The following is a 27,549-nucleotide window of genomic DNA, read 5'->3' as shown; positions in this document are numbered from 1 at the left end:
AATCTACAGATTCTTTCCTTTGGGCCATTGATTACATAGTTTTTGTTCGATCTGCAAGTTTTCAGGAACCTCATCTGTCTAAGGTTAAGCTCATTTGGTACGATTTCAAAGTCTGCAAGGATTTCTGGGGCATCAATTAATCCATTAAGGATTTTGAATAAGAAGACGAGGTCTGCTACCTGCCGTCGAGATTTCAGGTCATTTATTTTCAGGATTCTTCGGACGTCTTCAGTTGAATTGATATCATTTCTGTGTCTGTTCCATACTGTTCCATATTCTAGAATAGGTAGCACTATTGCTGAGAATAGGCAGGTTAACGAGCAATTGTTCTCAAATTCCCTACACATCCGATTAATCAACCCTAGTACTTTGTATGCCTGCGAAGTAATGTTATCGATGTGTTTCTTGAAATTTAGTCTCCTGTCAATAGTTATACCCAGGTCTCTGATGTCTTCAACTTCCGTGAGTCTTTGGTCGTTCAACGTGTAGGTTAAAGGTACCTGCGTGTGCGCACGGGTGAAGGACATCACTGCGCATTTTTTCACATTCAAAACAAGTTTATTTATCTTACACCAGTTATACAGCTCATCTATATCGTTTTGTAAGATGTGAATATCAGAAACGGTGAAAAATCCTACGAAAAATTTTTAAATCGTCAGCGTATAATAAGTACTCAGACTGCAGTTTCATCCCAATGTCATTCACAAATATGTTGAAGAGTATGGGTCCAAGGTGGGATCCCTGGGGAACACCAGATGTGACATCATACTCATCTGAAATGTGTCCATCGATTCTTACTTGTAACCTTCTTCCTGTTAGGTACCATCTGATCCAGCGTGGTGCATTGCAATTCACTCCATAATTTTCTAGCTTTACCATAAGAGTCTCATGGTCCACTTTGTCGAATGCCGTATATATTGAATGAACTGGAATACCACTGTCCATGGCCTTCAAGATGTAGTTGACATAGGTATATAAGTTTGTTGTAGTGGATCTGCCACCAACAAATCCGTGCTGCTTAGGAGAAATGATATTTCGGAATTATGATATCAACTGAGGCAAGACAATTTTCTCAAACAGTTTTGCTAATGCAGATTGGATACATACAGGTCTATAATTGGTAACGTCAGATCTTGGGCCGTTTTTGTGGATGGGACTGATGAACGACGATTTCCACGCCGATGGAAAGGTTCCGTGATAAAAAGACTTACTGAATATATGCATGATAGGTTCACAGAGCCCGACAGCACAGTTGCGTAGAAATATATTAGGCAGACCATCAGGTCCTGCTCCTTTTTTTGTATCTAGAGCCAACAGCTGCTTAAAAACTTCATTGAAGTTAGCATCAAATTCATTTAGCTCCACGTTTCCTACAATGTCAGCAGATTGATGATGACCAACTCCGCTGGGGCTCATTGTATAGGTGTCTTTGAAGTAAGATGCGAAGATATTACTAATCTCCGCACCCGAATGAGCGGTTAGGTCATTCCATGTCATGGTAGCTGGGACTCCCATGTCGGTACCCTTTTTGTTCTTGACAAACCTCCAGAATTCATTTTTGTCTGAAGAGACTAGATTTTCCACTTTATTAATGTATGACTTGTAGCATATTGCACTTAATTTCTTGCATTCGAGTCCGAGTTGGCTAAAACATCTATAATTTAACTTATTTTTATTCCTCCTATATCTGATATGTGCAGATTTCTTCAATTTAATTTTATTTATAAGTTCTTTAGAGAACCAGCAGGGAAATTTACTTGGTTTTCTCGAATATACAGGGACGAACTGAGAAATACCTTCTTGTACTTTATTATAAAACCAACTAACCTTATCATCCACTTCTTTTATTTTGTATAGCTCAATCCAGTTAGATCTTAAAAAGAAAGCATTAAGACTCACATAGTCGGCTTTCTTAAACGAATAAGAAGGAGGATAATTTGGTATTAGGCTAGACTGAAAATCCAAGGAGATCTCCAGAGGTGGGTGATATTTATCCACAGTCGTGAAAGCAAGAGTTTCGTTGATTGATAGATCCAAATTACTGAAACATAAATCCAACAGTTTATTATCTTTATTTAAGATGTTATTGAATTGTTGACACTCAATAAGGGCAGTGGTATCGTCATCAAAGCGCGGTGTACTGCTATTCAAATTGTAGTCTCCCACTATCATGATCCTTGAATCCGGAAATTTTTCTCTCAAATGTATTAATATTTCAGTATGGGCTTAGTATATCTCATAATTAGATTGTGGTGGTATAAGTATATACGCACTCAATGATGATACAAATATTATCACCTTTGATCCTTATGAAGATCTGTTCTAGGTTATTGTTCCCAATGGATATAAGTAAGCTCAGCTTTAGTTATTCGTTTAAAAGCGATCAGGACACCACCTCCTCTCTCGCATCCTGTCGAAGTATCCCTGTCCTTCCTTAGTGTGATATAGGAGCTGTCGATGAATTCGTTATTTTGAATAGATGAGTGAAGCCAGGACTCTGTGATACATATTACGTCGTACGAACTACTTGCTGACGAGGTTAGGAACTCGCTGAGTTTTGTCCTTAGACCGCGCGTATTCTGGTAGTATACTTGTAGCTGCTTTAGGTTTCCTTTCCTCGACGACTTGGCGAAAGTTTGTGTTAACAATTCTAGGCGTGCCATTCACGTATTTAATGGTTTTGTTTTTCACGCCACTGTCATTCAGCAATCTAAGTTTTTCCCTCAGTGATTGCAAATGTGACTGCTGAGCCGGAGTGAGATCTGACTTGAAAGAGACTCGTGTGTCAGGATCAGGTTTGGATCTTAGTATACTTCTGGCATAAGTGACAGACTGTGTCTCAATCAGCAAAGGCCTAGACCGATCGGGTGTTGGACGCCCTAGCCTGCGTAGCTTGAACGATTTCGTATTGTCATGGAGCTCTTCAGAATCACTGATGATAACCGTGCTCTATCTTTTTCTAGGCGTACTTTACCGTCTACCGCCTCGGATTCGGTAATATTAAATGCGATCACATTGGCTTCCCGCTTCTTACGCTCATTGATCTCCGTAATGACCTCCTCTGGAGGAAGTGAAGAGAATGAACTTAATTTGTCTTCTATTTCCGCAACTCTTTTTTCTAAATGTGAGCACTTTTTCGACATAGCCTCGTTCAGTTTATATTATGAATATCTGTGAATTTTGTATACAATAATTACAATAATTTCTCAAAGGACAAGGGCAAGGCTAACGTATACAGCGGAGAAGGAAAAGAGGAAACCTAGAAGAATCATTAATGTTGGTTATATTTTCTGAAATTGTAAATAGCTGGGAATATATTAGCATACTTGTAGGTTGAAGTATGAGGCTATGTGTCAAACGATAATAAATACATATGTATAGTATATCATGAAATTGGGCCTATTTAAGAATTTATTCCAACACGTGCACAAAAATTATGTAAATTTCATCTTTTCTGCAAAATAAAAGATCAAAGTTCTCAGATTTTAGTTATTTAATGAAATGCTTATTTAAAGATATATCGTAATCTCTCGGCCTGTTAGAGGTTTTAAAATTTGTTTAATGTTTTCTTGTATCATAATTACATATTACGGTTAATTTTAAAGAAGAAAGAAATAATCCTGGCCTCTTACTCCTTTTGCCCTTTAATCAGCGCCATAGATCTGAGAGATGTAAATAAATTTACAAAGGGTGTATGACATAAAGCCGACAATCAAATTACCGAAAAAATCAAAATGCATTTCCCTTTCCCTTTTGGCTATACATAAATTTAAAAGGACACACTTAAAACACCGAAGTTCAAAATGCCGACCCATCAAAGTACTCACAAAATTCAAATATGCAGCTAAATCAAAATACCGACAAACCGAAATGCCGACTTGTGAAAAATAGTTTATCGTGTCCGTATATGTACTTTATGAACAGCAAGAGGGAACTCGCCCTCCTTTTCTACCGAACCACAGAAAGAGAACTCTACTAATTAAGGGTTATGACCCTGAGTGTGTTCGTGGCTGGAGGCCGAAGGCCACAGGTCCTCGAACGTACAACACCAACTTTCATAAAATACATGTAGTCTTTTTTTTGTATTGAATTCTTCTTCTTTATTGTCGTAGTATTGTCGAGTTAACTACAGCGCCATTAGCTTCTTTTCGCAAGGTGGCGCCAATTAGAGATTCCAAGCGAAGTTTCTCCACCTGGTCTTTCCAACGGAGTGGAGGTCCTTTTCTTCCTCTGCTTCACCCAGCGAATACTGCGTTGAATACTTTTGGAGTGTTTTCGCCCATTAGTACGACATGATTTAGCATTTAATTCGAAACTATGCCAATGTCGTCGTATATCTCGTACAGCTCATCGTTCCATCGGATGCGGTGTTCGCCGTGGCCAATGCGCAAAAACTTTAAATCTTCCGCAGAACCTTTCTCTCGAAAATTCGCAACGTCGACTCATCAGTTGTTGTCATCGTCAAGCCTCTGCACCATATAGCAGGACGGGAATAATGAGTGATTTATAGACTTTGGTTTTTGTTCGTCGAGAGAGGACTTTACTTCTCATTTACCTACTCAATTCAAAGTAGCATCTGTTGGCAAGAGTTTTTCTAATTTGGATTTCCAGGCTGACATTGTTGTTGCTGTTAATGCTGGTTCCAAGATGGACGAGATTATCTAAAACTTCGAAGTTATGACTGTCAACAGTGACGTGGGAGCCTATTCGCAAGTGAGATGACAGGAGATATTTCGTCTTGCTCTCGTTCACTACCAAACACATTTGCTTCGCCTCCATATCCAATCTGGAGAAAGCAGCTCTGCAGCTCCAATTTTTTTCTCCAGTAGTAGATTGAAGAAGTTGCACAACAGGGACAACAACTTTGTCTACAACTTCGGCTCGGAGAGGTCCTTCCCGATGCTGACGGAGCTTTTGATATTGCTCAAGGTCAGTTTATCTGGTCAGTTGTTGATTTTCCAGGTCTACAGCCACACTGATAGGGTCCAATCAAATTGTTGACGGTGGGCTTAAATCTTTCACACAATACGCTCCATAGAAATTTATATGCGAATCTGATGCATGCTCACCTCTTCGCAGCCGTATTTGAATAGCTCGGCAATCCATCGGACCCGGCGCATTGTTGTTCTTTAAACGTTTAATTACTATTCGAAATTCCTCATGGTTGGACTGCTCCATCGTCATCGGTTGGAGAATCGGGTTCGCCATCTCCTGGTGTTATGCTTTCACTGCCATTCGGCAGGCTACATATACAAGTGTTCCCTCCATAATTTTAGTAAGCTCTGGGCATCAGTCATTATATCACCTCTGGGGTTCTACAAGAGTATGCTCTTCGTACTCATGCATTTCGGCCTCTATCTTCTTTTGTCTTCAAATGCGTCTCGCTTCCCTCTTCAACTCTGCGTTGCGGAGAGTTGTACGCACATCTACGTCTGGAGACATGTCTTCCGTCTATCATAACATTTTCGATCTGATTGGTCGGTTTTCGATCCGGAGACAGCCAGGTAGCTTGATGAATTTTCCTAAGCTGGAATCTAGTACTACGGATAACCATATTTCGAGCACCGGCGAAGTCGATCAGCCTCAACCCATTTGGGTATGTTTCCTCATGGAGGCTGAATTTACCGAACGTTGTGCCAAAGATACCTTGTTGCCCACCCTGGTGTTGAAGTCGCCAAGCACGACCTTGGCATCGTGTCGCCAAGCGCTCATAGAAGGCATTTTTGGACACATCGTCCTTCTCTTCCGTCTGGGCGTGTGCGCAAATTAACGATATGTTGAAGAACATCGCTTTTATGTGGATTGCGGCTAAACGTTCATCCACCGGAGTGAATTCCAGGACTTGGGGACGGAGTCTTTCTCCCACCACGAATCCCACACCGAATTTGCGCTCCTTCATTTTGCCACTGTAGTAAATGCCACAAAGACCTACTCGTTTTACTCCTTGTCCCGTCCTTCGCACCACTTGTATGATGGATATGTCAGCCTTAATTTTCAAGAGAACATCAACCAGATGGGCAGTGGCACCTTCCCAATTATGTGACCGGACATTTCTGGTGCATGCCCTTCAATCGTAATCCTTAATGAGTTTGCAGTGGTCGTCATCAAAAGGGGGGTTCTCTTCCGAGGTTGTTTATTGCTTTTCATGGGGGGGCACTTTTTACGTGGCGGGTCCCAAACCTAGCGCACAACCCTTAAGAGGGACGGTTCGCCTTCTCAGTTTATCTTGCCTTTTAACGGATGTTCGTTGGCTACAAAGAAGGTTACTTAAAGTTAAAATAATCGTTTCCAAGTGAATGGCGCTCAGAGAACTTTCCTCACTGTGATATCATGTAAGATATTACTTTTGGTGTAGATATTGCTTCATAGTTTCTGGGGATTATTTTTGGTATAGATATCGCTTCATATTTTGTGGGGATATAAACCGTGGGAAAGTAACCGCCACGGTCTAATTATATAAGGACGTGTCGATATCCCAAGGACAACAATTTGGCATAAGTAGTTGAAAGCTAAATTTAAAAATCAGCAGTTTTTTTGTATTGTTTGGCAATATTACGATTCTTGCGGCGGTATTTGTCATGACATGTAAAGAAAATCAAAACAAAACAAAATAAGAGTGAATTGCATGTAAAATTGTGGAACTTTGAATTGAAATATCTCGAAAACTATGCGTCTGAGGACGGTATATGCGCATATATTTTTTAATCCTGAGGACCTCCTCTAATCATCGGTACCATCAAATCGCGACGCCGCAAGAATCGTCATCGTGCCTATTTTTTTTATGATTAAAAAATTTTTTTATAGATTTTAACCAATGAAAATACGTGTTTTGTATCCAAAATCATCAAACTATAAAACGAAAATTCATGACAAAAACCAAAGACAACATTTGGATTTTATGGATTCAAATATGTCTGTGTAAGAGGAAGCACGCTCCGTATCGACACAACCTTTTATAATTGAATCATGGTAACCACGTAATAATTTTGAAAAGTAATCAGTTTTGGTGAAGAGATTTCGGCAACCCTGTCATTCAGAAGAGTAGATTCGAAGAAATTCATTTATGGTTCATTATTGAAGTAGACGGTGATTGAGTTACACTTATTATAGTTGTGAAAGTGTTTATAAACTTCCAAAAACTTATTAAAGCAGTAAATATATAAATGTAAGTAATTTCAGTTTACCTATTTATTTTATAAACCAACCTAGAGATTTATCTTTGAGTGGTGTTAAATGTTTTTCAATGAAAAAATAACTAATGATAATGGCGTTTTGGACGTTGCATTGGTGTTACCACTTTCAAAATGGCCGCCATTGTAGTTCATAGTTTGGGTTTTAAATGTATAGTTCTTAAAACATTTATTATATACATATATAATTGGAAACTTTATTGTAGTATTCATGGATAAAATGAAAATGTTTATTTGATTAGAGATAAAAACGAATTGTGTATAATATTTGCGAGAATACAAACAGTTTTTTTTTTATTAAGGAAGTATGTATACATATTATTTCTTCGATAATTCCGATTTTATACAGATGTGTATCCATTAATCTAGTATGAGAGAGCTTGCTTGTGAATTCATACATAGCTATATGTGTATGTATACACAGTATTTCGCGCTTAATTTATTTTATATACCCGTCTATTTAACAGCTGCTATGAATGCAGATGTTTATTGTTTGCAAAAGGACAATTTTGTATAAAATTCATAAATGACAAGTTTTGGTTCAGAATTTATGACCGTTAAATATAAACTATGTTTTACGCAAGAATTAAGTACAGTTAATGCTGGAACAATTCAAATTACGGAATATTAATACTTTCAAGTCTGAGTAAGTAATGTGGAAAACAAAAAGTCCCGACGAGCTAATAATTTTTTTTTACAGAAATTGCACATTTGACTGGATAACCATTTAATTAGATAATTTGTATGTATCCAGATCTCAACATATCTATTATTGTATAAAAAATTGCAAATGTTAATGCTAATAAATAACTTTTTATAGCACTAAATTTCAAAAAATAATATGCAATTTTGGACTAGTCTACGATTCATCCTGCTTTTCATCCTGAATGGAGTTTTATCATATTTTTCTTGATCTGGAGGAAATATCTCATCAAAATATTTGCTTACCTTTTTTGTTACATCACTTATTTGTTATAAAATATTTTCAGTGACTTCTCTGAAAGTGAAGTATATATCGGGTGATTTTTTAAGAGCTTGATAACTTTTTTAAAAAAAAAAACGCATAAAATTTGCAAAATCTCATCGGTTCTTTATTTGAAACGTTAGATTGGTTCATGACATTTACTTTTTGAAGATAATTTCATTTAAATGTTGACCGCGGCTGCGTCTTAGGTGGTCCATTCGGAAAGTCAATTTTGGGCAGCTTTTCGAGCATTTCGGCCGGAATAGCTGAATTTCTTCGGAAATGTTGTCTTCCAAAGCTGGAATAGTTGCTGGCTTATTTCTGTAGACTTTAGACTTGACGTAGCCCCACAAAAATAGTCTAAAGGCGTTAAATCGCATGATCTTGTGGCCAACTGCCCATGCATCCCGAAAAATGCACTGTTTGGTGTGGTTTGTACGCTGGTGGAATCATTGGACCGTATTTTTTCAAAGATGCTGTTGGACGCAACGTTACGGTGAATGGCGATCGCTATCGTTCGATGCTAACAAACTTTTTGTTGCCAAAAATGGAAGAACTGAACTTGGTTGACATGTGGTTTCAACAAGATGGCGCTACATGCCACACAGCTCGCGATTCTATGACCATTTTGAGGGAAAACTTCGGAGAACAATTCATCTCAAGAAATGGACCCGTAAGTTGGCCACCAAGATCATGCGATTTAACGCCTTTAGACTATTTTTTGTGGGGCTACGTCAAGTCTAAAGTCTACAGAAATAAGCCAGCAACTATTCCAGCTTTGGAAGACAACATTTCCGAAGAAATTCGGGCTATTCCGGCCGAAATGCTCGAAAAAGTTGCCCAAAATTGGACTTTCGAATGGACCACCTAAGACGCAGCCGCGGTCAACATTTAAATGAAATTATCTTCAAAAAGTAAATGTCATGAACCAATCTAACGTTTCAAATAAAGAACCGATGAGATTTTGCAAATTTTATGCGTTTTTTTTTTTAAAAAAGTTATCAAGCTCTTAAAAAATCACCCGATAAAATATTTTCTGTGACTTCTCTGAAAGTGAAGTATATATTAATAGAAATTGTCAAAAAGATGTATCCTATAACACCCAAGACTCTAATTTCATGATTTATTTCTATCAATTTTAATTTGGAATAGTGGGCTGGCATTTCCTACTTTTTTATTATCTCCAGAAAAATGTTTTGATCTCCCATTTATTGTACATAAAAACATTTATATGTAATATATTAGCCGTAAATATTAAAATATATTGATATTTTGCATCGTTTTTGAAAATATATTTTCGTATTATATGGCTACCTACCACTCTCATTCGCTCGCACAACTCTGCAAACATTGTACTGAATTATCACAGGCAAATTTGTAAATTGTGTAAATCTCAATAATTTTCTACAAACCTCACAATTAATTGGACTATACCTTTGTTTAAAACATAAAATTCAACAGATTTTTCACTATACAATTTTATCTGCATTGGAAATATATTTGGATTGTATACTGAACATTTCAACTGCTGTTGTCAAATAATCTTTACATATTTTAATGCGACATTACTTATAATTTCGTATGGTTTTTGTAATTTGGTGAGCTCGAAATAATTTAAAGATACTGCACCAGTATTATGAGCAACCACCTGAATGAAAATCGTTAATTTCAATCTCATCTGACAAATAATTTTGCACATAATTATACATTCCGAAACGACCAGAAGAAAAACATAGGTGAAATTAATATGGAACTTTCAATATATTATGTTAAAAATATAATAAATGGTTGTCCGCACTGCGGCCCCGTTTACCACACCTTCTCACAAATGCCCAACACATTAATGAATTTGAGGATTCTGCTGGGCGCTTTAGAGCCAACGTGGTTATTTTTGGAAATAAAGATTTTAGAGCGTCTGCAAAACCGTTGCTATTATAGTAATAGTCAAGGCTAGAAGATTATTATTATTTTAACACACAAATACGTTGATTTAAAACTTTTATAATTAATTTCCAGATAAAAAGAAGAAAAAAGAACAATGGCTCGTACTAAGCAAACTGCACGTAAATCTACCGGTGGAAAAGCTCCACGCAAGCAACTTGCTACAAAGGCAGCCCGTAAATCCGCCCCCTCAACTGGCGGCGTTAAGAAACCTCACCGCTATCGCCCGGGAACAGTAGCCTTACGCGAAATTCGCCGTTATCAAAAATCCACTGAATTGCTTATTAGAAAATTGCCATTTCAGCGCTTGGTCCGAGAAATCGCTCAAGATTTCAAAACTGATTTGCGTTTCCAATCAGCTGCCATAGGCGCCTTACAGGTAAGTTTAACAAAAGTAAATTAAGTAAATCGAATTCAATTTTAAACATTTATTTATTTTGATCAAATAGGAAGCATCTGAGGCATATCTTGTCGGTCTTTTCGAGGACACTAACTTATGCGCAATTCATGCCAAACGTGTAACTATTATGCCGAAGGACATTCAATTGGCTCGTCGAATCAGAGGAGAGCGCGCTTAAGCTGCTATACACTTCATAATCAACTTATCAATTTTCTTAATTATATAATAAAAATTAATAAATATGTAATACACTTAAGATTTCCCCCAAAACTCCAACAACGGTATTCTGTTTGCTTGCAGTTATTGATTACAAATACTTGTGTAGTATTTCCAACAAATAAGTATTATATAATTTCTTTATATGAATAAGTATGAAAATATTTTATGTTTTTATGCACTATAATGGTGTATTCTAGAAACAGTATATGTGTTAATTCTTTTAATACAATAATACATTATACTCCCAATTTTCGTAAACGTTACCCATTTGACAATTGATACTTTCACAACTTATCTAGCTATTTAACGGTAGTATCTCAACATTTAAAGAAGTAACCAATAATAAAACTTAGTTTTCTATAAGATTACAAATTTATCACAGTTAAATTGTAGTTTGTATACAAAATATTAAAAAAAAAAAAAATAAAACGGTTTTAGTTACAAAGCCGCAAATTAGCAGTCTTATATTTCAATAATTTGCATTTTGACCGACAACCATCAAATAATTTTTTGTGATGCATTTAGTAATAGAAATGACTGAGTTTTCCATCCCTTTACCATTGTATTAATATATGTATGTATATAAGGAAGGAAGTCAAAAAATCGTTTGGAGAAGGCAAGCCACAATTTGGAAACAGTTCAAATAAAATGTATGGGTTGTTACAAATGTTCCGAAGAAGAGTCGATAAACCATTTAAAAACGATTATGTGCTCAACTAAGTTTACCCTAGTTTGTAAATATATAGCTCTGGCAGTTAGTGGTGATCGATTTTGATATATTCAAATCATGATATACATACATACTTTACTGAAAGAATTGAAGAGGAAACTGTGTTTCCACATTTCGATTTTCTTCTTTCAGTCGAAAAAGTAAGCAAGATGTGATTGGTTTCATCGCTTCAAAGACGGCGATATGGATATTAATTTTAAATTGGAAATGTTACTCCGTTTCAAACGCAAGAAGAGTATGCTTCAGCATTGGGAGACACGTACGAAGCCATTTCAAAGAATGGGATGTCCTAGCCGACCCGCCGTATTTCCCAGATATTTCACCGTCTGATTATTTGTTTGTTTCGTTGGCACATGATCTAGCTCAGAAACAGTTTCTGTTACAAGAGAATATCGAAAAACGGCTTGATTCTTGGAAAGGATGAACAGTATTACCGTAATGGAATTCGATCTTTGCCAGAAAGATTGGAAAAAGTTTTGGCAAAAATCCGAATAATTCATTTGTAACTACAATATCTCCTCACCATAGAATTGCAGAAATTAGTTGCGCAGCTTTATATATACATATATCGCATGTTACACGAGTCTAATGTTAAAATAATTTCCAGAGCTTTTTTGATAACTACCGTCAGCAAAGAACCGACGAGTTGGGTGTAATTTCAATATTGAATACACATCTCACTGTATAAACATTCTTAACGTGATTTCTGTCAATATAAAAGCATCCACCTAAGGTGTGTTGGTAGAAAAATTAGGATTTGTTACTTGTAGATTTATAGGGTATTACTTTCGTTACTCCCTTTGTTCAGGTCCCTATTATGGGGACTCTCTCTTGTTGCTAAAGAGTATAATAGTTTTGTTCACATAACGGTTATACGTATCATATATGTATGTGAATATATATGAGGATGACGAGAAAAGTTGAAATCCGGGTGTCCGTCTGCCCATGCAAGCTGTAACTTGAGTAAAAATAGATATCTGGATGAAATTTGGTATGTGGGTCCCTTAGTACAATAAAATTACGTGTTCATAGATGGGCGTAATCGGACTACTGCCACGCCCACAAAACGTATTACGAAATCTTATAAAGTGCCATAACATTTGGTACAGGGTATCGCAGTAGCAAGGGGCATCTGTGGGCAAACATTTTTTAAAAAGTGGGGATATCCCCGCCCTCTAATAATTTTAAATTACATACATATCTCCCAAATCACTAAAGCTACAACAACCAAACTTGCTTAGCGTAAATATTATTAACTACTAAAAGTGCGTTAAATCAATAATTAAATACGCCCACATTTTGGTGAAATCACATATCTCGGGACCCGACTGACGGACTTCGACTAAATTTAGTACGTGACATTCTTTTCATATTTCTATACCACAGTACGAAAATGGGCGAAATCGGACTACAACCATGCCTGCTTCCCATATAACTAAGTTTTAAATTACATTTGATTCATTCAATTTCCAGTGTACAAATCAAGAAGTAATTAATATAACGGGATACAAATTTGTACTATTAATTATTTTAAGATACGAACGTGGCGACTTGCGACTGTTCTTGAGTAAATTGGAACCTGATATTAACAAAATTATTAAACAGCATCAGATTCATCCTTCACATTAGTTTTTATATATAGATCGATTATTTTAGTTTTATTTTTAATAAAAGATTCCCTGTTTTAATACTATAAAGTTGTGTTTCAACTTTGGCAGGCGGAGCCCGTAAGCATTAACTTGAGACCTAAACGCTGTTGTATGTTACCTACTGCGCTCAGGTTTCAAGTTGCTGGTTATAGTAAAAGTTTAGTTTAGAATTCTCCGTTTATATACATATATAGGTCACAATAATTAATTTGAAGTTATAGTGGTTTTTAAATAGGTGAAAAAATGGGGGCGCTAAAAAAATATTTATTCTCAAAGTGGGCGGTAGACAAAATAAGTTTGGGAACCACTGGACTAGAGAATCAAAAATTCTTAACTGTTAAAAAACATTTGTAGTTAAACATTAATGAATTTATTTAGAAAATATTTATAATTTCAAACTATTTTAATCAGTTATTATGTACAAATCTATAGAAGGGTGAAAAATTTGTTATGTGTTGATCCCGAAACAAACCACAATTTAGAAACATTAAAATATAGTATGTGTTTCGAACATAAAAAGTCGATATAATCTAATATTTCTAGGAATATATGTACTTTTTGATTGAAATTAGAAAATTTAAGCTAGGAAGTTTAAAAGGATTTTCGTTTAAAAATGTTTAGGCCACTTTCTTTATACATTTTGATGATTTTATGTTATTTACAATCTATTCGTATTCAGTTATCACTCAAAACGCATTTTCATTGTTGGACTCTTTAAAAAATATTTTTGCATCATAAAAACAAAAGAAAACAAAAAAAAAATAAAATCGAACAGACCTTTACCCAGGACTTATGTACCCAACATAATTTTGACAAACAACTTTTCATTTTAAGAGAGAACACTGAACATTTTATGACGCATACGTGTTTTCTGTTGAATACGTATGAACGAGAATGTATGCGTTTGTAATGGAAAATATATTTATGTATATAATAATTTACGTACTAGTGAAAGTAGTCAATAAAAATAATTATTTAGCTTTGATCTTGATATGTGTTTTGGAGCTTTGTTTGATAAGGTTTTCTGTTTTGTTTTGAAGCTTTTAATTTAAAGCTTCTGTGCATTAATATTAACTGCAAATCATCTAAAGGTACAGTGCTTAAAGTACTGCTGATCATTATTCACATTTTGGACTTATCTGCGTAAATTATAAGTGTTATCTCAGAGTGGACTAACTTAGGATTTTTGTGAATACATTAGCAATGTTGGCAAGTTTGGAAAGCAAAGTCATCGTAGTAACAGGAGCTGGTCAAGGTATGCATTCTAATTTTTTTTTGTATAAATGACGATCTTTTATAAATAATAGAACATATATTTTTATATATGTATGTACGTGTACAGGAATTGGTAGAGCTTTATGCCAGCATTTGGCAGCAGCAGGCGCTAAAGTGATTGCGCTTTCAAAGTCGGTGGAAAAATTAGAAGAGCTTAAAAATATATGTTCAACTGTGGAAACCATACCAGTAGATCTTAGAAATTGGCAGAATACACGGGATATTCTATCGAAACTCCCACAAATTGATGGTTTGGTGAACAATGCTGGCGTAGCAATAATCAAACCTTTCACTGAATTGACAGAACAGGATTTTGATGAGTATAATATACATATATATGTGTTAATGATGTAAACTTTTTAAATTTTATATTGATATTTCTCATAAAGCACATTTGATATTAACATCAAGGCAATTTTCAACGTTACCCAAACACTTTTGCCGAAGCTCAAAAAAGGATCGAGTGTAGTGATGACATCCTCATTAGCTGCTTCTCGATCATTTCACGGTCATGCTGTATACAGTGCTACTAAAGCTGCTGTCGACTCATTGACACGTTCATTAGCCTTAGAGCTTGGACCCAAGCAAATACGAGTAAATTCCATTAATCCTACAGTAGTGCTAACACAAATGGGACGTGAAAATTGGAGTAATGAAGAAAAATCGGGTCCGCTTTTAGCACATATACCTCTCAATCGCTTTTGCGAGGTGCAAGAAGTAGTCGATGGAATAGTCTACTTGTTAAGTAGTAACTCAAGTTTTGTAAATGGACATCAGTTAAACTTAGAGGGAGGTTATTCGGTGTCTTAAAATGGATTTATAAAAACAAAATCTCTTATTTTTTCAACAAGTAAAAATTTCGTCTGATTTATATTTAAAGAGAAACATTGTTTTATTTCTGCAAAATAGAATTAAAAAGCTTAGTTTTATAAAAAAAACTAAACATTACTTGTAAATATACATATACATATGTATGTATAACTCAATTCAATTGTAGAATTCTTCACATTCTGCATTTGTGTAAAACATAATTAAGAAATTTTAAGTTGTTGATTTTGCACTTGTTGCTTCTTTTCCCTTTCCCGTCGTCGTAATTTTTTACGTCTTCGATCAATACTCGCCAGGTCGATTTTGATTGCATTATAGGTTTTCCGCAATTCCTGAATTTGTTTTAACAAAATTGCTATGCACTGGTCAGACCCTAGATTCGGATCTGTAGAGGGAAAAATCAATTAAAATCTTTCTGGCAACACTAATATATTCATGTTAATTATACCTAAGTGTACCAAGAAGTTATAGGGACAAGATCGAATTCCAACTGATGTTTGTGGCTGTTGTAGTTGAAATTGTTGTTGGAAATGATGTCGGGATTCGAGAATGCGTTGCGATGTACCATCAGAGTTTTCATCGCTATCGGAACCTGCTATATATATGAAAGTTTTTTTATAACGTTATATTTAATTATTCGCTATAATACATAATATGAATGTAATTTGTTATAGATCTATTAATATTTCCAGATTTCACCTATTTCAATTAAACATAAAAAAATTGTATATCGCAGTTTATATGAAGTAAACTAAAAAACCAGTTCCACAAAAAAATAGGAGTATTTTGTGTAATGCGGGGTCGTTTTATAATTTTAATACATAATGGCTCCAAAGTTGCACAGAATATTAAAATAACTATTATTTCGTTGAATGTCCTCGATTTTTTTAACACATCATCACATCTCCGAGGCATGGAGTCTATGAAATCCTGGCAACGTCTTATTGGTATTCCTATCCAAACCTCTTTCACTACTTGCCATAAATCTCTCGAATTGATTGGTTTCTCTTCAGCTACTTTCTTCTTGATATCTATCCACAGGTTTTCAATGGGGTTGAAGTCAGGGGGCGGAGCAGGTCACCACATAACCTCAACTCCGTTGGCACTAAACCATTTTTATGCGCACTTGCTAGTATGTTTAGGGTCATTATCCCGTTGATATACCCAAATTAATGGCATATTTCACGAGACATGTGTCAACATTACCTCATATAATATTTTGTTATATGCCCTTTGATCCATGATGCCTTCAATTAAATGAATTGGACCAACACCACAATGTCAAAAACGACGGCGTACCATGATTTGGCATCGTTATGTATAACGGTTTTTATGGGAAACCGGGGATTATATTCTGAGTTAGGGGGACGTCGGACAAAGTTCCTAGAGCCTATACTACCAAATAACTCAACTTTGGATTGGCTCTGACCATAATATGTTTCGCCATTTAGACGCGGGTCAGGAGCCATGCTCTTTTGCAAATTGTATATGGGCTTCTTTTTTTTAATGGGGGTCTTTTTCGTGGACTTCTGGCAAATAATTTGTTCTGCTTCAAATGCCTACGAATAGTTTCAGTATTAACTGACAAATTTAGTTCGTCATGGATGCTCTTGGCTGAAGCAAAAGGATTAATTTTGCAGTGGCGTACTATATTGCGATCGTCTGCAGTGGATGTTTTGCGCTTTTGTCTACCAGTTTCATTTTTGTTTCTATAATTTAAGGCATTTGCTATCATTTGAGGAGAGTATTTTACGGTTTTTTGGATCTCTTTATAAGTTTTTCCTAGTTTTATCGTTTTCCGCTTTTGCTCTGTACAATGATTTCCTCTACCCACTGGAGAAAAACCCAATGATTAAATAAAATAATAAATAATTTAAATTGCTGGTAGATTATGGAACTATACTTACTTTTCAAATTTTGTGAACATTTTTTATGTTAAGGATTATTTTGAAAACGAAATATTTGACACTCCTATTATTTTGTGGAAAGCAATAACAAGGGTCTTCCAGAACTAGCAAAGCAGAAGTAGAAAAGCAATCATCACAATAAAAATTTGTTTTGTATTTTAATGTTAGTATCCCGTTATGTGTACCGTTATTGTTTCGCGTCATTTACATGTGATTTCAAAAAGTTATGCAGCCAAACACAATTTTCAGATTGGTACTCCTATTATTTTGTGGACAACTGTATATACTTGTGTAAACTACTACTATAATTAGGGGTTTCACATGGTCTCATAAAGTTATAAGATATAACGATCCGAAAACATAGCGTTCAGAGTTGTATTTGCGTAAACTTATTTTAGTATGCAAACCAACAACAAATTTTTTAAACTAGCATAAAAATTTATAATTTTACGATGCTTTATGACACGTTGTGAGTACCCCAAATGTACATATTTCACAAGTGTAACTAACCTGGAATCTTTTTCATACATGCCATTTGTCTTCGCCGTTTGGTATGGTGGTCTGATATGATGATCATTTCTGACTGCTTTCTGGGTCGCCGACGTTTTCGAGGGGATATTTCGTTATCCATATCAACTTGTTTTTTTACATCCTCACTGCTGTCATCATGGCTTGCTGAATCATTTGGGGAATTATTCATATTAGCAAGCAAAACACCTGGCTCCGTGACACCTAAAACCTTAATGTTGCTATCCAACAGTAAAGTGCTTTCTGTAGCTAATTGTGTTCCCGAAGGCTCCTCTTTTCCTCCAAAAGCAGGTGTTGGACTGCCAGGAATCGTTTCCTCGCAAAGAAGGTTTATAGACTCATTATTGGTATCAACACCAAAATTAGAAGCTAATTCATCAGCACATAAACTACCTTCAACTTTTTTACAGCTAAAACGTTCAATATCAGTATTTGTGTGTGAAGTGTCGTGAATAGGTTTTACACCGTCCTCAGGTCGGAGCTCTGTACGCATATCCAAATAAAATCCTGAATTAGCTGATATACCTGCGGCTGATGGGCAGGTTACTGTTGATGGCGGAGTAATTTTCAAATCATTTGATGCATCAATATATACACCCGAGTCTTGAATATTAATCTTACTCTCTAAATTTTTATCTATAGTCAAAGTTTTTTCGGAAGACACGATTAAATTTGAAGTTAAGAGTGTTTTAGATACAGGGGCTTTATGATCCACATTTGTGGTCGTATGAATTTTTGAAGTAGGACTTTGAACTGCTGCTTCAGCTGCTGCCTGTGCTGCGGCTTTTACTGAGGGCACCGCTCCAGAAGCTACAACAACTGAAACTGGAATATCTGGAACCAAAATCGGTACAACATCTGTTGGTCTTTGAGTGTGTTGCTTAGAACTTTCAATTAGAGGTGATGGCGCAACAGTTTCAAAAGACTTAACACTATAACTATCTCTTAAATTAATGTTTTCATTAGACCTTGTTTCATTATCAGCACTATTTTCAATGCCCACAGATAGGCTGCCTTCTTGCTTTCGCTTGTCTTTCTTTTGTACTTCCTGATTTCCAAATTGTGGCCCTTTCTGTTCGTTTGTCATATCAGTCACAACATGTAAGATCGGCGATATTTTGTTTGCTGAAGTCACAACTATAGGGGACGAAATGGTTGGAAACGGAACTGATGCACTAAGACATTGTGGTCGACTTGTATGTGGAGTTTGGGAGATTTGAGAATCAGCTCTTATATGCGGTGAAATGTTGTCTGGTACTATTTTACTGACAGCAACATCTGTTTTATGTGACAATATACTTATTTTTGTCTCACCAATATGCTGTGAATCGTTGGGACTTTTAAGAATATCACACATGTCTTCAGCCACGTCTTCTATAACAAGGCGACGTTCCGAATCAGTACTATCCATCGAATCCTCTGAAAATGTGTTTGGTGTAGTTGTAACTGAAAGCCCACTGACTGGCGTTTTCCGTTGAATTGCACATTCAAGTTTCTGTATTGTTTCCGTTAAGTCATTATTTTTTACTGTAATCGACTCTAGTATTCCCAACTTCGGTTCAGGGCTTGTAAGAGGGATGGGTTTATTTATTGGGCCAGTTATGATGGGTAGTTTTTCTAAACTTAAATTACTACCGAAGCTCATGGGAGAACCGGCTAAATCTATGTTAATGTTTAACGGTTCATTTGATGCACAATCATTTCCAAGTATCAATTCTGCTTTATTTTTTACAACCGCAAAATCATCCTTCGAAAATCCGCTATCTTCTCCTTTCTCATTTTTAGGCTCAATTTTATATTTATCTTCCTCTTTTTTTTGACTTATAGCTTTTAAAAGTTTATCTGCGATGGATGTCGGTCTATTCTCGTATTTAGCAGGCTCTAAATCGAATGCGTCTGATGTTGCAGAAAGCATTTTCTTAGCATTCTCGAATTCAAACTTATTGTCCTTCGATTCGCTTAATGATGTAAATCCTTCGCTCGTACTCAACTCAAAAACATTGCTCAGATCTTTTCGAGTCTCTATAAATGGACTGCCAATAACTGTCTTAATGGGCGCTGTCGGTAATGGACTAATTAATGTTGAAACGTTTTCTTGTTGGTTTTTAGAAGATGCCATCAAATTCTCAATATCATTTTGTTTCGGTGACGCCAAATTTGGAAGCGTACCAGTGACTTCCTGTAAAGAGGACAGCTTTGGTTTTTGAAAAGCATCAGTAAGGGCTCTGGTTGTTTCCTGTACTGTTTGCGCTAACTCCTCATTTAATGCGTTTATGTTTACATTGAAATTTGGTGATGTTCTCAATGTATCGAATGATGTATTATTCAGTGTATCTGTTTTCTGTGTAATCGAGTTACTGCAAGGACTGATTTGCTGATTTGCTGATAATGGATTCAGAGTCATTAAGTTCGTTTGACTATCTAATGTACTTTTTGTTACGACTGAAATAGTAGAAGCAATTTTATTGATTTTTCCATCTGACATAATATTTAATTTTCCCTCAGTTTTAAGTAACTTAGATTTATCTACTACAGCTTCCTTCATTGGAGAGCCTTTTTTTTTGCGATTTACTAAAACGGTCATTGGGTTTGGAGGTGGTTGTTGCTTTTCGTTAACCAAATTTTGTGAAATTACACTTTTTTGAGTTGATTTTCGAGAAATTCCAGATACATTACATGCACTTGTTATACCCGTGGTCAAGGACGAAATATTTGCGCTGGTAGTTTGTAACTTTCGTAATTCAAATTCAAAGGGTTCCGGATCTTTGAACTCATAAATATCAGGTGATGTCGCTTTCGGAGCAATAGATATTAACTTTGCGTCTTTATTAGGCATCACATATATTGAAGAAGTCGAAGATCCTCCACTAATATCTAGCTTGCTCATGTCTGGTAATGAACGAGAAGATGAAGATGCTGATGCGGATGACGATGAAGATGATGAGGATGGAGAACAAGCTGCTGACGGTTCACCTTTATTTAACTCTTTCACAAGGGGTTCTATACTTTTTTTTGATTGGCTTTCTATACTATCTGTGACTCCTTTTCTGCTAATGTCGGTCTTCTTGCAACAACCAGATTCTATCTTCTTATTAGAGCATACTGGCTTTTCTACAATTAGGGATGAATACTTGCTACTACATATGGTGCTTTCAAATCTGTGATGGATATTAGAAGTATTCTTTTGAATTAATTCAGTTTGTACGGATTTTTGTTTACTATCTTCTTTATCTATATCCGATTTACATAAGGCAGCGTCGCTAATATCCGCCTCTAAGCCTTCCTCTTTTTTTACTTCCGGTTTGGTTTTAAGAATCTCCTGAAGTTTTTCCGCGAGTGAATCCTGTATTATTTTTTCTACAACTTTCGGTACACGTTCCACTGCAGGGTTTCCACATGAAAGTTTTTCAAAGGTTTGTTGTTTTCCTGCTTTTATTTTTTGCTGAAACTTTTTTGTCATGTTTTCAAGGGTTGTCGTTTTGCCTGATGATTGTGAGTCATCATCACAAAATGATTCCGTCTCTGAAGACATATCCGTAGACGATTTCCCATTATCATCTTTTTGATCTTGTTTCACTTCTTGTTTAATGGCGACCACCTCAGTATTTGATTCTACCATTGCTTTGCTTTTAGAAGAACAAACATCTTTAACATCTATTACGCTCTCCACTTTAATCGGCTGTGTCACTTTTGACATCGATTCGTCGTTTCGCACATATGATGGCGAAGGTGATTTTAAGCCCCTTAGTTCAGATCGAATTTGATTAAGGTCATAATTACGACCCTTAGTGGTGTTATTATTCGTTCCTATAATAATCGAAGTGTCATCCTCGTCATCGTCAACATCTGTATCCGAGTTGATACTCTTGTTTGCCACTTTACCACTCAAAGATCCTGACTTGTACTCAATTTCTTTACTACCACGCGTTGGACGTCTTACCGGTTCATCGGAGTCCGTGTCAGATTCACTTTGCAAAGAAACATCAGAAACGTTTGCAGATGTACGTCGTGTAGTATTAACCATTGAACGAATTGGTCTTCTTTTTAGACCAGATGTAGCAGGTGATTTCGTTCGGCTGGAGTTAGATGCTACTGATGAGGGTGTAGTGGAACGCGGCGGGAGCGAGTCACTTCGACCACGCCCACGTTTTGATGATACTGACAACTTTGTTGATAACGGTGTATTGCCTATTATATTTACCATCGAATTTGGAGGACCTGACGGATTCAAAGAGGAAACCGAAGGTGGCTTTGAAGGATTCTCCTTTTGCTTCTCCATCCCACTTGCATTTGACATACGCCCTTTCTGTTTTGAGCCTTTAGTTATGTTTTCAGCAATACGTTCTCTCGGTACCCACTCATCATAACGATTGTTCCAACCGGTGTAATGAACCAGGTACATCGGTGAACCCCGTTGTACAGATATTTCGATAACTTTTGCTTCATAAGTCACCTTTTTCTCATGATAATAAACTTTAAGTTTGTCTCCTACCTCAACAATAAAATCGCCGGTATCTACCTTTTCAATAGTGTCATCTTTTTTCCGTTTGTTTCGCTTGTCGTCACTTTGAGGGGTTTGCTTTTTTTGACTTTTATCTTTTTTACTTCCAGCACTTGTACCTGCAATATGTGTATCAATCATATATTATGTAAGGACAACCTTAAAGAAATAATATGGAATACGGTTATCAAAATGTGTCTATCTATATCTATATGTATGTATAAATGTGCACACATGGGTGAAAATTTTGTCTTAAGGTTTAGCAATGAAGGTATATGAATCCACGTTAAACTGTACATCCATATGATAATTTATGAATGATAGGTTTACAGATTAAAATAAAGTACAACTGCTTAACAGTTGCAGTATGAAATTTCCAAAACAAACATTGGACCATTAAGACAAACAATTTGTTTGATTTTTCTATTATAAAGTTCAAGCCTAACACAAGGACAAAGATTATAGTTTGTACACATACATATATTAGTATGTACAGACTTTGATGATAAGAAATAAATTTCATTTTTATGTGAAGACTGTGCTGAAAACGACGACATATTTGGGAACTCAATAACACATGTATTAGTGAATGCAAATTATTTATAGATTTAAGTTCATTATGTTTAATTGCACCACAAGTAGTGATCATAAATTTTGTTGGTGTGTTTATTTCAGATCGAGATAATATGATAGGCATACGGTCTCTAAAGTTAACACCGCGAAAGAATCATGTGATATGCACATCAGCTTTCTTCCTTCGATTAGGATGCGCAAAGTACATACCCAACTATCATGCACAACATCGTTTTTCACACATTCCAAATAAACAGAATATTAATCCCAAACAAACAATTTTCTACGCATTTTTAACACTTGGTGGTGTAATCGGCGGTTTTGCCCTGTACGAACACAAATATAAACTATTTCGAGTAAAATTGGACGGAATTCATATTGATGAAATCTCAAGCACAGAATCAAAAGAAGAACAACCAGACTGGCATATGAATGCACGATCTGATTTGCCAACATATAATATGGATGAAGTGCAAGATCATTGTAATATTGAAAAGCGTATTTGGGTAACTTATGGAATTGGTGTATATGACATAACAGACTTCATTGCAAAACATCCAGGTGGTGATAATATTATGTTGGGAGCGGGCAGTGCAATTGACCCATTTTGGGCTATTTATCAGCAACATAATAACAAAGAAATTTTAACCCTTTTGGAGTTTTATCGTATTGGAAACTTAAGTCCAGACGATACGATAAGCACAGATGATATGGGTTCCCCATGGGCTAATGAGCCCAAACGTCATCCAGTGCTTAAACCAGCATCAACTAGGCCATTCAACGGAGAGCCGCCATTAAAGCTTCTCGTACAAAATTTTATTACCCCAAATGCATTTTTTTATGTTAGAAATCATTTACCAGTTCCTTTTATTGATGCCAATAACTACGAACTTGAAATTGCTATTGAAACGACAAAATCGGGAACGAAGGAACAAGTCAAAACATTGACTTTGCAAGATATCAAAGGTTTGCCAAAATACACAGTTACTGCAGCCATAATGTGCGGTGGTAACCGCCGCTCTGAAATGACAAAGGTGAAATCTGTTAAAGGTCAGAATGAAAAATATTCTTATAATTATTAATGTCCCATTTATTTTAAAAGTTGCATTTCAGGCCTTTCTTGGAACGCAGGTGCAGTGGGTAATGCAACATGGTCGGGAGCTCGCCTACGTGACCTTCTTTTGGAAATGGGGGTCAAACCAAATGAAAACTTGCATGTTGTTTTAGAAGGAGCCGACCTCGATCCTACTTCGCATCCTTATGGCGCATCTATTCCACTTTCCAAAGCATTAGATGAACGTGGTGATGTCATACTTGCATATGAAATGAATGGTAAAACTCTAAGTCGTGACCACGGATACCCTTTGCGATGCATTGTACCCGGAAATGTAGGTGCGCGTAATGTCAAATGGTTAACTCGTATCGCAGTCTCTGAAGCTGAATCTAACTCACATTGGCAGCAGAGTGATTATAAAGGATTCAGTCCAAGTACGGACTGGGATACAGTTGATTTTACGAAATCCCCAGCCATACAGGCAATGCCAGTCACGTCTGCAATATGTAGCCCCATGGAAGGCGAAGTACTCAAAATACCAGCTGACGGATATCTAACTGTACACGGATATGCATGGTCAGGTGGAGGTCGCCGCATTGTACGGGTTGATTTGACCGCTGATCGGGGCAAAACTTGGCATGTTGCACAAATTCAACAAGAGGATCAGCCTGATGGCCGCCATTACGGTTGGTCTCTATGGACTGGTCGAATCAAAATGGAACCCACATCTACTGGAGAAGTGGAAATTTGGGCTAAAGCGGTTGATTCTGCGTACAATGTTCAACCAGAAACCTTTGAAAATATATGGAACTTACGTGGTGTACTTGCAAATGCCTACCATCGCATAAAGATTAAAATCATGTAATTATAAATGAAGAAAAAGCGTATATATAAACAAAATAAATATTAATAAATTAGCGCAGTAACTATGCACTCAGCATCATTATTGAAAATTACAGTAGAGATTGTACAGTTGTGACCACCGTTCCTCAAATTTTTCAAGTTCGATTTCAGTCTACATAGCGATAATGAATTTCATTTTCCATAAAACCTTTCCCTTTCTTCCACGAACATTGAAGTTTTTATGTTGATAAAGAATTAAAGTTAATTAGCGATGGTGTCGTCTCTATTCCTAATTATTTGGAATGAAAATCCTAAGGAGTTGGGAAAATATACATATCTATAATAGTGAATGTGCCACCATTGCTCTTGCTATGTTTGAAAGCATATTCAAGCTGTAAAAGAACCTCTTATTTCTTTGTCACCATGTATACAACTAAACATACACTTTGTACCTCGTGTACCAAGAAGTTCCTATGTTAATTGGATTTGAAACAGTGTAAGTAAATTATTGATATCTTTGTGTGCTCGTTGGGTACCTTCACATACCTGGGGGTGAAGAGTCCCTTATATGTAAAGTTGGGGCGGCAGGAACATCCTTTAGAGATGGTGCCTTATCCTTCTCCTCACATCGTGGAGTCTCTGCCGACGACCTAATTTTTGAAAGCGGCACATCGCAATCATCTCTCGATTTTTCTTCATACTTTTCAACTAGACCTTTAACTTTTCCCACTACAGCTTTTCTCTTATTCTTGGCATTATCCAAACTGGATTCGCTTGTATTTTCCGATTCTTCCGTCACAGAAGGAGTTACAACTGTAATTACATTGGCGGTTGTTGTTACAACTGACGATGCTGCAATATTTTGGCTACTAGAGGCAGATGACGATGATGAAAACGATGACGCAGTTATAGTGTTATTTGCTGGCTTGTTTAAGGACTCTTTACTGCTGTCAATTGGCTTTGGGGAAGCAACAGAGTTTGCTCGAACTAAACTACGGCCCTTACTTCGGTTAGAATTACGAGGTGTCATAAGCATTGAGCAACCAAGTTTACGATGAAATTCACCATATGGTTGAAGAAATTTTTTATACGCTTGCTTAACCAGATTTGTTACACTAACTGTTACTGATGTAAAACCTAAGCGTACCGCTATAGATTTCCATTGATTTTTTGCGGTAACACGATTGTAACCACCACATTTCTGTACTGCTCGAAATAGACGATATAAATCAACGTCCCGATTTTGAATTGATGGCACTTTATTCAATGGTGTTCCACGATCATCCATATATTTATACAATTGAGCCACAAAACGATCTTTTTCTTCCCGTGGTTCATCATCTGACGAATCGGATTCCAATTCACCATCACCCTCACTGGATGAATTATTTAGTCCAAATAAAGATTCACGATCCCAATGGGGAGGTAGTGCTCCACTATCTAAATATTGAAGTGCAGCTTGTACTGCTTGACCATCTTGTTTAGCTGCCGCTTCACGAGTAAATTCGGTTGTCTCTTTCTTTGGAACCGTATAATATCGACCATCTTTAAATGATCTTACCAAATATTCATCCTTAACTCTGATCCGTACATTTGCCTAAAAAGTATTACATTTTTTAATCTAAAAAGAATGTAGGTATATAATTATAAATAATTACTTGAGCTGTAGGAGCTAATATAAGTCCTGGGAACCACTTCTCTTTATCTTTCTTCTTTGTTTCCATTTCTACGCATACAACATTTCCTATGTGTTCTTCCTTTTCGTTGACAACTTCTTTCGCATCGCTTTCATCTTCTTCATCGGAACTATCATCGTTCAACTGGCCACGTCTGCGTCCCCGACGACCTCCTACAACAGGATTTCCGAAGTGTTCTGGATGAGTTAATGGTAGCTGATCCAAAGTTTCACTCTCATTGAAATGACGGCCACTTTTGAGACATAAAGCTGTGCGGCGCAATGTCGTTATATCTCCATCATCAAAAACCACCGTATATTGCGAGCAATCTTGAATTTTAGTAACTGTGCATTCTACCAAATCTTTACGATCAGGATGACGAACTTCAACAGTAGCACCGACGCGCAGTTGACCAGGCGCAACTTTTATTAAGTCGTCTGACACAATTCCCGAACCTAGTCCTTGCTTATAAGCCACTTTTACTTTTATATTACGAACCACTTTGCTAACCTTAGCTTCACAAAAGGCTCCTTTATATTTGGCACTTACCTCCGTACCAACCGGTAGGGATGGCGGATCTGTGTCCACTTGCTGTAATAAGCAATGTTTTAATTACATATAGACATGCATTGCAACAAATCCGACTAGTTAAAAATACTTACTTGCATTTTCTGAAGAAAATAACGCTCAAAACTTAAGTTATCGCTTACAAACGCCACTTTTGCGAACAATTTTTAAGCATTTCTAAAACGAACCAAAAATGCACCAAACTCACTGCACATACACCCTCTACACTAATATAAGAAATGCTGCAAACTTCAGGATAATTTCATATCTCAACGTATCGATTTCTTCAGTTTTTTGTTAAACTATCTTTTTAAAACATCATTTACCTGAAATGTTTCATTAACCTTTAGTAAAATTGCAAAATTGAACGCGTTTATTTTAAGCAATTAATTCACAATACAAATCATTATCACCAGATACGTTGTTGTAAAATTATACAGAATTTCTAAAAGCTAAAAAGCAATTAAATTATACAAGGCGACATCTGGCGTAAAGCGATTAGCATTAAGGATGATGTTTTAAGTATTATGAATATATAAACATTAGTGTAGGTAATGCATAAACAAATTTGGAAATAACACAAAATTAAAAAAAAATACATGAACGCACGTTTTAAGCAATTAAATAAGTAAGCGTGGTTTCTCGTAGTAATAGAAATAAATTTGTATTCAATTTGCTTGTCATAAATGTGGTCTTAAAGCAGA

General features: G+C 36.3%; 4 protein-coding genes across 6 annotated transcripts; 3 read left to right on the top strand and 1 right to left on the bottom strand.

Moving 5' to 3' along the window:
* Positions 1–7,081: 7,081 nt before the first annotated feature.
* LOC120774110 (histone H3.3A) lies at positions 7,082–11,173 on the top strand. Its single transcript, XM_040103470.1, has 3 exons — positions 7,082–7,165; positions 10,171–10,474; positions 10,545–11,173. Exons 2-3 carry the CDS (start codon positions 10,193–10,195, stop codon positions 10,671–10,673), a joined length of 411 nt encoding a protein of 136 aa, XP_039959404.1. The 5' UTR covers positions 7,082–7,165; positions 10,171–10,192; the 3' UTR covers positions 10,674–11,173.
* Positions 7,085–24,686, top strand: LOC120774108 (sulfite oxidase, mitochondrial). Of its 2 annotated transcripts, none has more exons than XM_040103466.1 (3): positions 7,085–7,165; positions 22,808–23,755; positions 23,819–24,686. In XM_040103466.1, the coding sequence occupies exons 2-3, from the start codon at positions 22,819–22,821 to the stop codon at positions 24,622–24,624; spliced, it is 1,743 nt and encodes a 580-aa protein (XP_039959400.1). In that variant the 5' UTR covers positions 7,085–7,165; positions 22,808–22,818; the 3' UTR covers positions 24,625–24,686. The 2 variants fall into 2 exon arrangements, with proteins under 2 accessions (XP_039959400.1, XP_039959401.1); XM_040103467.1 differs by lacking the exon at positions 7,085–7,165 and adding an exon at positions 22,680–22,711.
* Positions 14,135–15,247, top strand: LOC120774109 (L-xylulose reductase). Its single transcript, XM_040103468.1, has 3 exons — positions 14,135–14,348; positions 14,436–14,688; positions 14,758–15,247. Exons 1-3 carry the CDS (start codon positions 14,297–14,299, stop codon positions 15,176–15,178), a joined length of 726 nt encoding a protein of 241 aa, XP_039959402.1. The 5' UTR covers positions 14,135–14,296; the 3' UTR covers positions 15,179–15,247.
* LOC120774106 (AT-rich interactive domain-containing protein 4B) lies at positions 15,295–27,285 on the bottom strand. 2 transcript variants are annotated; one of them, XM_040103465.1, is made up of 6 exons: positions 26,941–27,285; positions 26,261–26,869; positions 25,149–26,199; positions 17,614–22,251; positions 15,645–15,788; positions 15,295–15,581 (listed from the first exon to the last, which is right to left on the bottom strand). In XM_040103465.1, exons 1-6 carry the CDS (start codon positions 26,944–26,946, stop codon positions 15,400–15,402), a joined length of 6,630 nt encoding a protein of 2,209 aa, XP_039959399.1. In that variant the 5' UTR covers positions 26,947–27,285; the 3' UTR covers positions 15,295–15,399. The 2 variants fall into 2 exon arrangements, with proteins under 2 accessions (XP_039959399.1, XP_039959398.1); XM_040103464.1 differs by having other exon boundaries at positions 15,645–15,791; positions 26,941–27,283.
* Positions 27,286–27,549: the final 264 nt, after the last annotated feature.

The sequence above is a fragment of the Bactrocera tryoni genome, chromosome 4, assembly GCF_016617805.1.
Source record: "Bactrocera tryoni isolate S06 chromosome 4, CSIRO_BtryS06_freeze2, whole genome shotgun sequence".
NCBI classification, from domain to species: Eukaryota; Metazoa; Arthropoda; class Insecta; order Diptera; family Tephritidae; genus Bactrocera; species Bactrocera tryoni.
Note: the sequence above shows the minus strand (reverse complement) of the source record. Positions and strands in the feature narration are given on the sequence as shown.

What these genes read in the sequence shown, in the direction of transcription:
- LOC120774110 (XM_040103470.1), top strand. Translation starts at nt 10,193, where the DNA reads ATGGCTCGTACTAAGCAAACTGCACGTAAATCTACCGGTGGAAAAGCT. An exon ending in CTGCCATAGGCGCCTTACAG is followed by an intron (nt 10,475 to 10,544) that starts GTAAGTTTAACA and finishes TTGATCAAATAG; the next exon opens with GAAGCATCTGAGGCATATCT.
- LOC120774108 (XM_040103466.1), top strand. Translation starts at nt 22,819, where the DNA reads ATGATAGGCATACGGTCTCTAAAGTTAACACCGCGAAAGAATCATGTG. An exon ending in AAAGGTGAAATCTGTTAAAG is followed by an intron (nt 23,756 to 23,818) that starts GTCAGAATGAAA and finishes GTTGCATTTCAG; the next exon opens with GCCTTTCTTGGAACGCAGGT.
- LOC120774106 (XM_040103464.1), bottom strand. An exon ending in ATGTATGAAAAAGATTCCAG is followed by an intron (nt 15,792 to 17,613) that starts GTTAGTTACACT and finishes TCATATATATAG; the next exon opens with CAGGTTCCGATAGCGATGAA. An exon ending in TAACTTCTTGGTACACTTAG is followed by an intron (nt 15,582 to 15,644) that starts GTATAATTAACA and finishes TTCCCTCTACAG; the next exon opens with ATCCGAATCTAGGGTCTGAC.
- LOC120774109 (XM_040103468.1), top strand. Translation starts at nt 14,297, where the DNA reads ATGTTGGCAAGTTTGGAAAGCAAAGTCATCGTAGTAACAGGAGCTGGT. An exon ending in AGTAACAGGAGCTGGTCAAG is followed by an intron (nt 14,349 to 14,435) that starts GTATGCATTCTA and finishes GTACGTGTACAG; the next exon opens with GAATTGGTAGAGCTTTATGC. An exon ending in ACAGAACAGGATTTTGATGA is followed by an intron (nt 14,689 to 14,757) that starts GTATAATATACA and finishes TTTCTCATAAAG; the next exon opens with CACATTTGATATTAACATCA.